Source organism: Pholcus phalangioides, unplaced genomic scaffold (genome assembly GCF_987345545.1).
Source record: "Pholcus phalangioides strain wild (caught in Gottingen) unplaced genomic scaffold, Ppha-v1.0 ptg000017l_1, whole genome shotgun sequence".
Lineage (NCBI taxonomy): Eukaryota > Metazoa > Arthropoda > Arachnida > Araneae > Pholcidae > Pholcus > Pholcus phalangioides.
This window is the reverse complement of record NW_028301610.1, coordinates 25558952-25571937: the sequence shown is the minus strand read 5'-3', so window position 1 is coordinate 25571937 and position 12986 is coordinate 25558952. Positions and strand designations below refer to the sequence as shown.

Below are 12986 nucleotides of genomic sequence, written 5' to 3'. Positions count from 1 at the left end.
CTTGATTGTTGGGACATTTGTTATGCAAGGTTGAAATATTTTTCTCTGGATCACACAATTCCGTCAAGATAATCTAACCAACAAATTCTTGCAATGCACAATTTTTCACCCCAAAAGTTTTGATTAAAAGCCATTTGCTGCATAGATCACATGTATGCATGTATGCCCCCTCCCCATCCCCTTAAAAAAAACTAAATTATTTCAACCCTCTTTGATTCTGTGTATATTTGAATATAATACATGGTCAACCCCCCCCCCCCCTCCAAGTAAATTTTTTTACCCCTAGAAAGAGTTGATTCTCTTCTTGCAGTATTCTCATGTATTAGTATTCATACACAAACACAATTTGAAACTTCAAACAAGGAAAATTCAAAGAGAAATTTTATTACCAAATATAAGAAACATTATAAAAATAGTTGTATATATGTCACAGACTGATTTTAAAACACAATTCTAAAAATACAAGTTTACAAAAATTAAGATAACATTTTGAATTCATATCATATGTAACATCAATATTGAGTTTTCAGCATTGAAGTGCACATATCAACTTAAACCCATCTAGTACTGATAGTATTTGCTTTTATCTTCTGTAGTTTACATGCACTTAATTAAGAGAATAAAAAAGAAATACTGTAATGAGAAAAAAAAAATGACAGAGGGATAATATGTACAAAATTCCCTCCTCTTTACAGCCATATGAAACAAATTGAAAGGAAAACATTGTCTGGAAAACAATATAACTGAAATTGAACATATTAACATGGAACACTGGTGCCATAATTTTGCCCTAAAGCTGCACAATTAAGCTACTACATTGTTATGGTGTGGTGAGCGGAACACTTTTTAACTCCTTATTAGGGTGAAAAGATTTTTCAGTCACGTCAGTAGAAAAAACTAAATATAAAGAATGACTAGACTTTAATGCAGCACTTCATCAATCATGAGCAACGCTGTAATGATGTTCAGGGAATTTTCTAACAAAGAAGCTGTAGCAAATGGCTTAGAATATCAGTTTATAACATTAGGTGTGATAAATAAAATACAACAAATAAAAACATTGATTATTGTCTTCTGGATAAGAAATTTGCTGGTCTGAATATTCACCTATTTTTGCGGAACAGAAGAATGCTAATATAGAAAACAATAACACTGATATTAAATACATTGCTTTCTTCTTTCAGATGCTATGAATCTGATTATGAAGTTGAGAGTAAGTTTTCATAATCAAATCATATTCAGGGATGGCACATTGAAAATTTGAATTTCATACTTTTTTGCATAGGATTTTTTATTGCAAAATTTGGGAAAAATGACTAACAGGGACACACAAGCTTACTTCCTGAATCAAACCACCAAGATTTTCAAGATGAAATTTGTGACTACATTCATAGAACAAGTGAGAAAAAAAATTTCTTATGTTAAATAAAACACTTTATCCAGTGCAGCTTTCTGAAAAAAAAAAAACTGGGTGATGAAAGACAATTTATTTAGACTTGCATTAATAACAACATACACATACATAAATAATATATATTTTTACAACAAATAATATATATTTTATACTCTATCAATGTTGACTATGACATGCAAAGAGCACGACTAGAAAGACAGTAGCCAGAAACCTCTTTTGGTGTGAGACAACTTGTATTTTATTCAGGGGACTGAAATGATAGTGAAATAAACTTGACAATGTGATTACATGTAGGCTATATCAATAATTTTCTCACATTTTGTGGAAGGAAGAGAGAACAAGAACCCCACACACAAGCCCCCTCTCCCCGGTTATGCTCTTGAAGACTAGTGTAAACAATATCTTTTGAATGCTTATCTCTTTATGAACATCTCAAGAAGTCATATTACAATTAAAGCTAATATATAATTGTTAAAGCACTTTATTCTATTCACAATTTTACAGAAAAATCAAATGAAATAAAGCAGAGTTTCATTATGGTTTTAACTAAAAAATTACCACATGGCATCAGTTTAGAAATAGTGTATTTAACACATTAGAATAAATGCATACATTATATATGTTTAAAAAAAATAATATAATCTTCTTTAATGTTTTTCTTAGTAATAAAAAATGACATTTTATCGTTATATAAATTGTTTTGATGTTTTTTATAATGACTGAAGTTTAATGAAATTCCATAGAAATTGTCATGTTGACACATTATTTTATTCAAGACCTTCAACAGGTCGACTATTTCCTGCTACAATATCTATAGCAAGACAGCGCATGGAAAGAGGTTGAAATCCATAATCAGAAGACATGACAAAAGCAAGAGGTCCATCTTCTTTCATCTTATTCAGAATGCTTTCTATCTGATCTTTTCTCTCCTAAAAAAGGAATGATAAATTTACAATTTATGAGTAGAACATAAATACACTATACTAGTTTCCATGAATAAGAGAAAACACTTGTATTATCTATAAAAAGTATAAGATGTGTTCAGTGAATTACTCTGAGTGGGACCACACCCATGATGCTGTTAAAATAGACCTAAGCTTAGCACCAAGGTGCGGGGCCATACCAATCTCTCTTAAACCATATCCTTCACAGCCTCATCAATCTAAAATCATTGCTCATTTAAAAATTTCATTAAAAAAGTAAGAGTTGAAAGTCAAAAGGTGATTAACCTGGGCTTTATGTTCTTTCTCTTTTAGAATTCTGGTCTAAGTCCAGCATTTGTCATTATTTAAACATTTCCCAGCTTTACCAAAGCTGATGTTTGGCACATGCAATCTCTCATTCTGAACCATCTCAAGAATAGTTCTGGCATGAAACAAATTAACAGATGGTAGCTCTGGACCATTAACAGATGGACAAATTACAGATTAACTATGCATCTTAATTGTGTCATTATGTTAAAAAAATACCAGATCATTAAAACAAAACATTTTTTGACCCTCAAACACAAAATGAATTGAGCCTGGAAAGGGTTAAGGGAAAATTTCACAATTATGTGAGAAAATATTTTTGGCTTTTCCAGAAATGAATCACAAATTAAGTTTGCTGGTATTATTCATTTACAATAAATCAGTACACACACACTATAGACTAATAGAAGCATAGGTTACAAAAAACCATTGAATTTATGAAGTTAAGAAATTTATAAGTATCCATAAAAAAAATTGGAAAAATAGTAATTTTATATTTATATGCACATTTTTAGATTACCTTTTCCCGTTCAATACTGTCAAAATGATATGGCGTCAAACTAATACATTGCAGAAGAGGGAATATCATTTCCACAAACAACTGTTCAAATGCATGTTTCCTCATCTTTTCCTTTTTCTAAAAAAAAATAAAAACAATAAACACACACATGGTAATCATGAATACATATTATTAAAAAAACTCTCAAAGGAACCATGCAGTGATACTTAGTAAATTAATGGTGCAAGAGAATAGGGAAAAAAATTGAGTTATCCAAAACAAATATTAGCCAGTTCATCACTGTAGGATAACTATACTATCTCAAAAGAAAATCATAAAAAAAATAAATGATAATAAAATAACTAGTAATTTGTCTCAGTTTTCTCAATCTACAGATGCACTCACCACAAATCTTTTCAAATGTTGCGTTATTTCTGGCTTTAAAACTCAAATGAACTTACTTTAAAATAAACAATTTTGACTTTTTTAGTAAACTCTTCGACTTTGACCAAAATTATAGGGCCACTTATTAAGTACTTTAAGTGTCACACTATGATGTATAGAATTGCACAGTTGAAGATTAATTCTTCATTTATTTATGCATACTTATTTACACTTACTTACGAGGTGTGTTCAAAAAGTATCAAATCATATTTGTTTGTGAGTGAACTAATGAAGCTTGGAAGGTGTGGTTTGGTGTACGTATGTAGGCAATCCTAGTGTGCATGCTTGGATTTCTTCCTGCTTGCAGAAGCTGCCATTCACCGGCAGATTTCAGAAGAGTGAGGGGAACTGTGAGTTAGTGCTGTCACATTTTCATTTTTGACAAAATGGCAGGAAATACTTGAACAACGATACTATAGTAATCATGATGGAGCTGCAATTGCAACACATAACCTGTTGGTAGTACTCTGTGGTGATAGTTGTGCTGTGCAGTGAGTACTCATGATGAACTACACCACTGGAGTCAAAGAAGATGGTAAGCAAGACTTCGACATTGCATCACCTGAAGACCAAATCATCAGTCAAAATAAAATGAATGGATCCAATGCTAAAGCTTACCTTGTCTGCAAGTTCTCTGATTGTGATTCAATGATCCTACATCACCAGAGTCCTCACTTGGTCAATAACAATCTCATTTCTGGATGTTGAGGGCCTACCATGTAGCAGTAGTAGGTAGGGCCTCCAAAAAATGGCTCGGGGATCCATGATGTTCTTAAGTCAGCCACCTCGTTGGGCAATTTGCCTGTTGTGGCGTTGTATTTGTATATATACTCTTTTTTACTTATACAAATTTTAATATGTTTTTCTAACCAGTAAATTAATTTGTTCAGTTTATAAATAGACTTGGATTGGGGGTTTTTGTAATCAATTACAAATTTTTATTCATTCATCTAAATCCTTCTTTCCTTCTTCTTGACTGAGTAGGAAGAAATTTTTTTTTTCTTGAGTAGGTTACATAAAAGAGATTAAAAGGGTGGTGAATATTTTAAGAAGGGTGAGAAGAACCTTTATCTGTTGGTTAAAAAAATAGAGCAATAACACCACTTATCTCGTTTCCCCTGGTACCTGAATGTAAACAAAAATGCCAGATTTATGAATATTTATTGCTTAACTTTACATCATCCAAAACCCTAACTTTTGCCTAAATTTTACATCATCCAAATTTCATGGAAAAATCCATACAAAAAAGACTTGAACAAATTTAAAAGGTCAACCGGCATCTTTCATTTCCTTTTCATTAGTTAGTATAAATAGGTATTAAATAGTTTTCATAAGTTACAGTTCTCATTTTGACTTTTAGACAATATTGAGCTCTAAAGATCTGGCTTTTTAAAAAATCCCATTAGCATACTAAACTACTATAAATCCTATTTAGCATACCAATGACATCTAAGCACAAATCATTCTATGTTTAAAACAGTAGTGAAACTTTTTTACTCACTATAACTGACATTCATTAACTTAATCAATTTAAATATTCTGGAGTGATATCTTTATAAAATATTGCTGTGATATCACACACTTTTCTCTGAAAAAGAGCCACCTTGAATGAACAATAACATTCATTACAAGCTATGAAAACTTTCTTTATGTTGTAGCATGATGTAAAAAAAGTATGGAGGGGAAGAATAAGCATTGTGAAATTTTTATTATTACTTTTGAAAAGAAACATATCTTGTTTCCTAACTGCGAACATCATTCTCATAGATAGTGTGTTACCTACTTCCTCAAAGCCTATAGTATATTCCATTTCCAGGTATAAAAATCTGTGTATGCAGATATATCTGTGTTGCCTCTTCAACAAATGAGAGAAGTAAGTTCCTCAAAGAGGCTTTAGAAATCTCTATCTATATAATCGTCTACTAATCGTCCAAGAAAAACCAAATTCTACCAACTTGACTCTTCACCCAAAAAAACAAATTCTTTTATCACATTTGCTTAAATAATAATGCATAAACAATTAAAATATGAACCTCACTATATATTTACTTGTATTCTACCATTCAACTTAAAAAAAACAACATGTTATTCAAAATTGTTTGAAACATCAAAGTATTCAATTTAAATCAAGCTGATTAAAATTGAGATACCCTGAAGCCAACAAACCATATTTATCATAGACATTATTTCTAAATATTAAAAAAAAATTGAAAACATATGACTAGGATACCAAATGATAAATTAGAACAAGTAACTTACTGCTGAAGGTGCCTTCAGTTTTTTCACCTTTCTAGACCAGAGTTTCTAAGAAAGAATATAGGTAATATGTGTTATGCATTGTAAATTGCAACAATCCTCAGTGAAACTTAGTGAACAAGTAAATTTAGGATAAAAAAAAACATAGTAGAATATTTAAAATTAAATTTTAATATCTTATAAAAGTTGGAATAAAATTTTTGGCATACAAAGTTTGGTTTAAACCAAATATAGCCATGACTAAGTTTACCAAAATGGAGTATACAAAACATGATTACATATCATGTTAAGAAAAAGCAACTGTAAATTAAGCTGATATTCAATTTACACATTAATGTATCTCTGAATGTCTACTGTAAGGCTTGCATTCTCAAAAAAATAATTTTAGAGCTTGCAGAGCCACTTACATTCATTTTACCTTTTTATGGATGGAGCCTCTTAACAAAATGATCTAAACTTTGTTTGCTTGTCCACATATGTATAACATGAACAGGTTGGCAAACAGTAAAACTTCATTTAACAGAATCATTGCTCTACTTAGTTGGTTTGCTCCTTGTGGAAATATATAACGTTCATGTATCACACCTAGCTTTTTACATGAACAGTTCAATCCATGAGATACGCATGACTTATAATAATTTTCTCATGACAATATTTGTAACATAACAAACTCAATACCACTCCATAGGCGGAGATAGACTTGAAAGTCTAGGGAAGGGGGGCTTTGACGCTAAGAGAAAGATTGCCCCATGTGCCATTCATTAGGATTTTTTTAAAGGTTCAATTATATCTAAATAATCGGAATTGCAACGTCTGGAAAAATAGAAATATATCTAAAAGTTGAGGCTCAACCTATAGATTCTAATTTTCTATGACGTTGAAATCCTGATTTTCTACCTATAATCAAATTTTAAAATGTGCTATTCTCAAAAGTAACTTTTCGCACTTTCGTGGTTTTGGCATGGTACCAACGATATGATATATTGATATGACTGAATGACTGACATAAACCTTTCAGACATAGATAGCACACAAACAGGGGGTTGTTTTTTCTCACTGTAGATATATTTTTTTAACGTCAGGAGTTCAGCCTTGATTTCAAGGATTGTGCATGCTTTACCGTTGAAGTCAGAGATGAACTTTCTTAGGTTAAAAAAGGAATACCTCCAGCACCCATTCTCGCCTATTTGTGAATATCACATCTGAAAGGGTAATATATAAACATCATAACAAGCTTTATCTTCAAATTTTGTTAGGTGCAATATGTGTTGGAAAACTAAAATGACAAACAGGAAGTGAAAGCATATTAACCCTTTAAGTGGCATTGACAAGATATTTCGCCTCCTTAAAAGTCTCTTATTTTTTAGAATTGGTAAGCCCAGATATTTTGTAAACTTAATTTCTCAATGGAACACTTTCCCTATACCCCTTACTTTATACCTGCTGAAAATTGGAAGAAAGCCTACTTAATTTGATAAAAGATATGGCATTTTGAAGGGGGCAGTTTAGTAATTTCTGTTTTGCGGCTTAAAGGGTTATATAAACACAAACTGAATAACTGAAATTTCAATCAGCAATTTTTCTAATTTTGGAATATCTGCATTGAATAATTTCTGATGTGTTCCTGAATGAAAGTCTTGAATGAGATTTCACTGATCTACATAATACTTCAACAAGAACAAGTAAGGAATTGACATTAAGTCAAAAAGGTTTTATTTATCACAAAATTTAAATATAAAAATATAATTAGTACAAGTAAAATCTCTTTTGCTGTTAATTTGACATAAATTAAAAATTGTTTTTAGCTCTTTTGTTGCAATAATAATGATTCAATAAATAAAACGTATTCAGTATTCTTCTAGGGAGAAAAATTACAAGGGTAGACATAATTTCAGAAACAAAGACAGAGGATACCATAATTTTCAGGAAAAATCAGAAAAGGTTCATACTTTTAAATTTTATATGAAAAAGGTTCTTGGTATCTTAATATCTTCCCCATAGGCAAGTAATGACTTTTCAAGATACTTATTCTGAGATAGCAAGACAGAGAGTTCTTCAAAAGGGAAAATTACACAGAAAAAATATTTTTAAGGAATCTTCTTAAGAAAATCTATACTCGGCATAATGATATTAAGTATGATTATCTATTTACTTTAAAATTCATTTGAATACACAACAAAAATTAATAAACAAACAATAAAATGTGACTCACCAACAAATACAAATACAACACCACAACAGGCAAAATGCCCAACGAGGTGGCTGAGAAAAAGATGCCCATAAAAAACATGGATGTCATACATTTAAAAAATACAGCAACCCAATTAAAAACAAAATCACAAAAATTATAAACTATAAACATGATACAATGCCCATAAAGAATATTATGGTTGTCTTATTCTAAGTAAATAATATACACTATTAAAACACACAATAATATACAATATTTGGTTGATTAAGCAAACAATACTCCAAAAAAAAAAATTCTAATGATTTTTTTTTTCTGGAATAGCCTTACCCGATAAACATCCAAAACATCAATGTTTTTGAAGAGTTTTGGGAAATTGGATAAGAATGGAGAATGAATCAATTCTGAAAAAAACAAAATCAGATCTCAATAATACACCATGATCACCTGTAACCCATAATTTTTTGGAAACATAACTGTTGACTTTTTACTTCAGTTTCAATTAATAAAAACCAAAAATGTATAAAGCAAAAACCCAAAATATATAAAGTTAAAACTAATGCACATAACTAAAACCCAGATGTAACAAAGGAGTATTGACACTCATTCTTTCTTTTAATGAATTGCTGCTGATTATGTTTTTTTAGAAGCAGTGAATCAGCAAATCTTCTCATGACAGGATGGATTGCTGTGGCGATGTCATACCTACTGACAAACCTTGTGGCCTAAGGGCAGGGATGGAAGTACATTAGAGATTCTGAATTTATGATTCCTCTTAAATGCAGAAACTCTAAAACAAAAATATCTCAGCAAATTTTGCAGGTTATAAAGATCAAGGCTTGACAAATAAAAAAAAATTAGGTGGCAGTGAAATTTATTGCCTGAATGACACAGTGGTAAGATGCTCATCTTCTACTATGAAGGTTACCGTCAAGGTCCACAGGTCTGAGTCCGGCCAAAGAACATCAGAATCAAATTCTTTGCCTACTGATCCTGGGGCGACCACCGATAGATGTCACCTTTATTTCCCATTCAACTCCATTGGTTGGAAATCGCTGTATGGCAATATATGACTGGAATTGATGTGCGGTAAAGTAGTGAAATTTCTTAGAAGTCATGTGACTTTTTCTGAAGAAAAACTTAAATGATGGTTTTTTTACCTTTTGTTACTGACCCCTTTCTATTTTGGAAGATACACTGTCATGAAATTAGAAAATTTTGTGAGAGATCTTCAATCTCACACTGAAAACCTTTGGTGCCAATATTGGTTTTCTAGTCACCATGGTGGCTTGGCACCTGAGATTTGTCAGTCTCTGATAAGACGTAACTGCTTGTTTTTAGATGATGAAGGTATGGTTGTTTCTTAGAACTTACAATTTTAATTATGCAAAAGCCATGTCAAAACAAGTTCTAGTTTTTAATGAAGTCTCTTAAAAAGTAAAAACTAACATGCATATAAATACATCTGATATGAGTAGTGGATAATGAGATACAAAATAAATGAGCTCTTACCAAATTCGTATAAAATTAAAACATATTATGCTAATGTGGGGAAATTTTTTTTTGTCATAAATATTATTTTTAAGTGTGCATAATATAAAATAAAACTTTAACTAAAAGCTTCCTACAAAGCCACCAGAAATTTTCAACAAATAGTTAATGATCAGAAAATGTGTTGTCATGAATATCAAATTTTTTTTATAAAAAAAGTAAATTAGTTTCTTTACACAATAATTAATGTAAATATTTTGTCGAAATGACTACTGTATAGGAGTATATAGTACAAATATTAAAAAACTTTACGAGTTGGCTAATTTAGTTTTTATTCTTATAGTAGCTTATTCAACATAAGCACTATATCCAGGGTAAAATTTAAATTCTATGTAGTTACTGTTTTTCTGTATTTTACAAATAGATTATGTTTTCTGTAACAAAATCTTAAAATGCAACATAAGCTTCCAAAACATGTTTTGACAATAGGCACTACAGGTTTTACTGCAAGAACTAAAATACACATTTATTGAAGAAAAATGAAAGTTTAATAAGAAATAATGTACTATAAATAAAAATAATGTACTATAAAAAAATAAAAATTTACATTCTAATACAGAATCATGATTAAAACAAGAAGAAAAAATAACTTTATTCTTCTAATGTTTAAAAAAAATTAACGAAAAAAATGAAGTACCTGTACTATCAAAGGAGGGCCTTTGTTTAAGAAGCTTATCTGCTAATATTTTTCTATAAAACGCCAACAATGGTATTGAGCTAACAGGGCCAACAAGTGTGTTAGGAAGAAAACTGAAATCAGGAAAACAACATTAATGAAATAGAGAAAAGATAATGAGAATAAGCCGCACAATTGAAATTGACAAATAATTCAAACTATGTAACTAACTTGATATGCTTATTGGTCTTGTTCTTGGCATCTAAAACAGATATAACAAGCCTGGGTTTCTCGCCTCTCTTTGCAAACATCTTGAACTTGCTACTTTTTATGTCTAGGGCAGAAAGGAAACAATAAAAAAATGAAAGATGAAAATTAAGATAAATAAGAGAAGATACTGACCCCCTTCAACTATGAATTTTTTCCCTATCCAATTTCATCTTTTAAATGAAATTATGTGTCTTAGATGAGAAAAAATTATTACTAATTTTAGATTTTATAAAGATGAACTGGTTCACAAATAGTGATTCTACCTCTGGAAATCTGTTATAATGAGTATCTCAACAAATTTTTTTTTGATAGTAATTTTTCAGCTAGTGAGACATATATGTCAAGTTATTAGTCAAAAGGCTAATGTTATTTGGCTTTCACACTTTTTGTAAAACTATATTGGTTATGTGAGTGCATCTACTATTTTTATCATTAGGAGTTAGTATTAATTATCACATAAAGGCTTACATATGGCCTAGTCTCTTAGTATGTTATAAAAAGCTATACTCTGTAGCATATTATAACATACTTACAACTTTCAAGAGTTACAGACATAGTGCACATACCTGATGAACTTGGAGAATTCATTTGAGCCATAAAAGGTACACCTGGCTGGATTTGCAAAATTCTGCCTCTAGAATCACATAATAATAATGTAATTAAAATAATCATTTAACCTCCTTAGTCCCTGCATTGCCTGTGGACACTAAACAGCAATTTAAAAAAGTCTACCTAGCTAAATGAAATGCTCACAGAGACCTCAAAATTAGTTATAGATGTTGTAACATTCGGCAGTAACTTATTCATACTCATCTGTATTATTCACACTTATCAGGTTAAAAATAAATGTAAAAAATTTAAAATTCAAAATGAACTTGAAGACTGGGGAGGTCATGCTGCTTTTTCACAGAGTAACTATAATTTATGAACCAGAAATTTCAATTGGAAAATTTGTTCCATCTAAATTTATCAATTCATAGCATTAAATACATGAATTTTTTTGCTCTCTATTGATTATTTCTCTACTCTTCTCTATTAAAAATCATAGTAGCAACATGGTAAATGGGTCATCCTTATATTATAACCAGATACAATAATCTTGTTCCATTTTTGAATGGTTGTTCAAAGAAGAAGTTCTCAACCTGTGGCCATATAGTTCTAGGTTGTACATCAAAACAATCGGAAGTTTGTTTTATGATTTTCTGAACATGGAAATATTCGCCTGCAAAGTCAAATCATCGGCTGCAGACGCTGATGTTTCTTTACAAAAAGTACTCATAGATATATAGATATATTTATGTATAGTCTGCCCTCCGTATTTGCTGTCTTTTTTCCCCAGTTCTCTGGAAAACACTGTTGGCGTGCTTATTATTCTTGTATCAGAACGAAATATAAATTGTATGTGTTAAATAAATATGTTCTAAACCCCCCTCCTAAAAGTTCTTCTAGTGCTTCCGGAAGTCTTTCTAAAAGACTGTCATTTACAAGTTCTTGATAGTGAAAAATCTGATATAACAACTCAAAACATTGACAATGGTTAACTCAATTTTCGTGGTTGTAAATTATTACTTCATCAATGAATATGGACAAATCAGATACATTGAGAAAGAACTAAAAAATTTGGTCAACTGATTCTGTACCTGTGGGAGCAAAAACTGCTCATCAAGATAAAGGTGTCTCTCTCCATAAAAAAGTGCTGTTTTTTGTGGTTGCAATAAAACAATGTATGTAAGTTGTGTATTGCGTAACTTTCATACCATAAATCACTATTTTTAACTCTGCAAATCCAGGAGCATTGAAGAGAAAGAATAAATCATATATCCCAATATTTTGTATGAATAATAAAAATGCTTGAGCCAGTGCTGTCTTAATGCATGGGCCCACCCGGGCACAGCCTGGGGGCCTCAGGAGAAGAAGGGCCTCACAAAAATGAAATCTGGTTGAAATTTTCTACAATTTACAAGGTAGGGCCTCAGAAAAACCACTTGGCCCGGGAGCCCATGATGCTCTTAAGACAGCCCTGGCTTGAGCTACAAAAACACTTTTCCTGAATCAATTTAAACTGTGTTTTGCTAAGAAAATCAGAAGCTACCTTGACAGAAAAGACATGCTATTCTGAGTTCTTTGGATACTGGACAATACCCCTGAATATCATGGCATTGAAGTCCTATATGTGTCTCCTAACCCAACATCTATCATTCATCTGCTTGATCAGAGGTTGTGTAAACATTTACGGTCCACCTACACATTATCCAATGATGATTAAGTAGGCGATCAAAGATAATTCTTCACATGTAAAAAAATTGGTATAGGAAGCCTTGTCATCACACTCTAACAAATTTACTGAAAAACAGAAGAAGTAGCTAAGAGGCATTAATGTTCATAATGTTCTGTAAGGTTCAGGAGAAAAGAATTGGAAAAAGACCTGGGAGAAACAAAAGTCACGAGAGAAAGAAAAGAAACCGAAAAAGGACATTCCAAAAAGGGAGAGTAGTGTG

At 31.1% G+C, this 12986-nt stretch overlaps 1 protein-coding gene across 2 annotated transcripts in view; it reads right to left on the bottom strand.

Annotated features, from left to right (window-relative positions):
- Nucleotides 1-363: 363 nt before the first annotated feature.
- Nucleotides 364-12986, bottom strand: part of LOC149072602 (nephrocystin-1-like) — a 50493-nt gene continuing 37870 nt past the window's right edge. The window contains exons 17-23 of one of the 2 annotated variants that reach the window (XM_089246306.1): nucleotides 11055-11122; nucleotides 10450-10552; nucleotides 10240-10352; nucleotides 8382-8455; nucleotides 5867-5911; nucleotides 3185-3301; nucleotides 364-2343 (exon numbers count right to left, since the gene is read on the bottom strand). In XM_089246306.1, coding sequence (XP_089102432.1) covers nucleotides 2182-2343; nucleotides 3185-3301; nucleotides 5867-5911; nucleotides 8382-8455; nucleotides 10240-10352; nucleotides 10450-10552; nucleotides 11055-11122 — 682 coding nt within the window. In that variant the 3' untranslated portion in view covers nucleotides 364-2181. The remainder of the gene's footprint in view (nucleotides 2344-3184; nucleotides 3302-5866; nucleotides 5912-8381; nucleotides 8456-10239; nucleotides 10353-10449; nucleotides 10553-11054; nucleotides 11123-12986) is intronic. The other variant, XM_089246305.1, reaches the window with a different exon arrangement.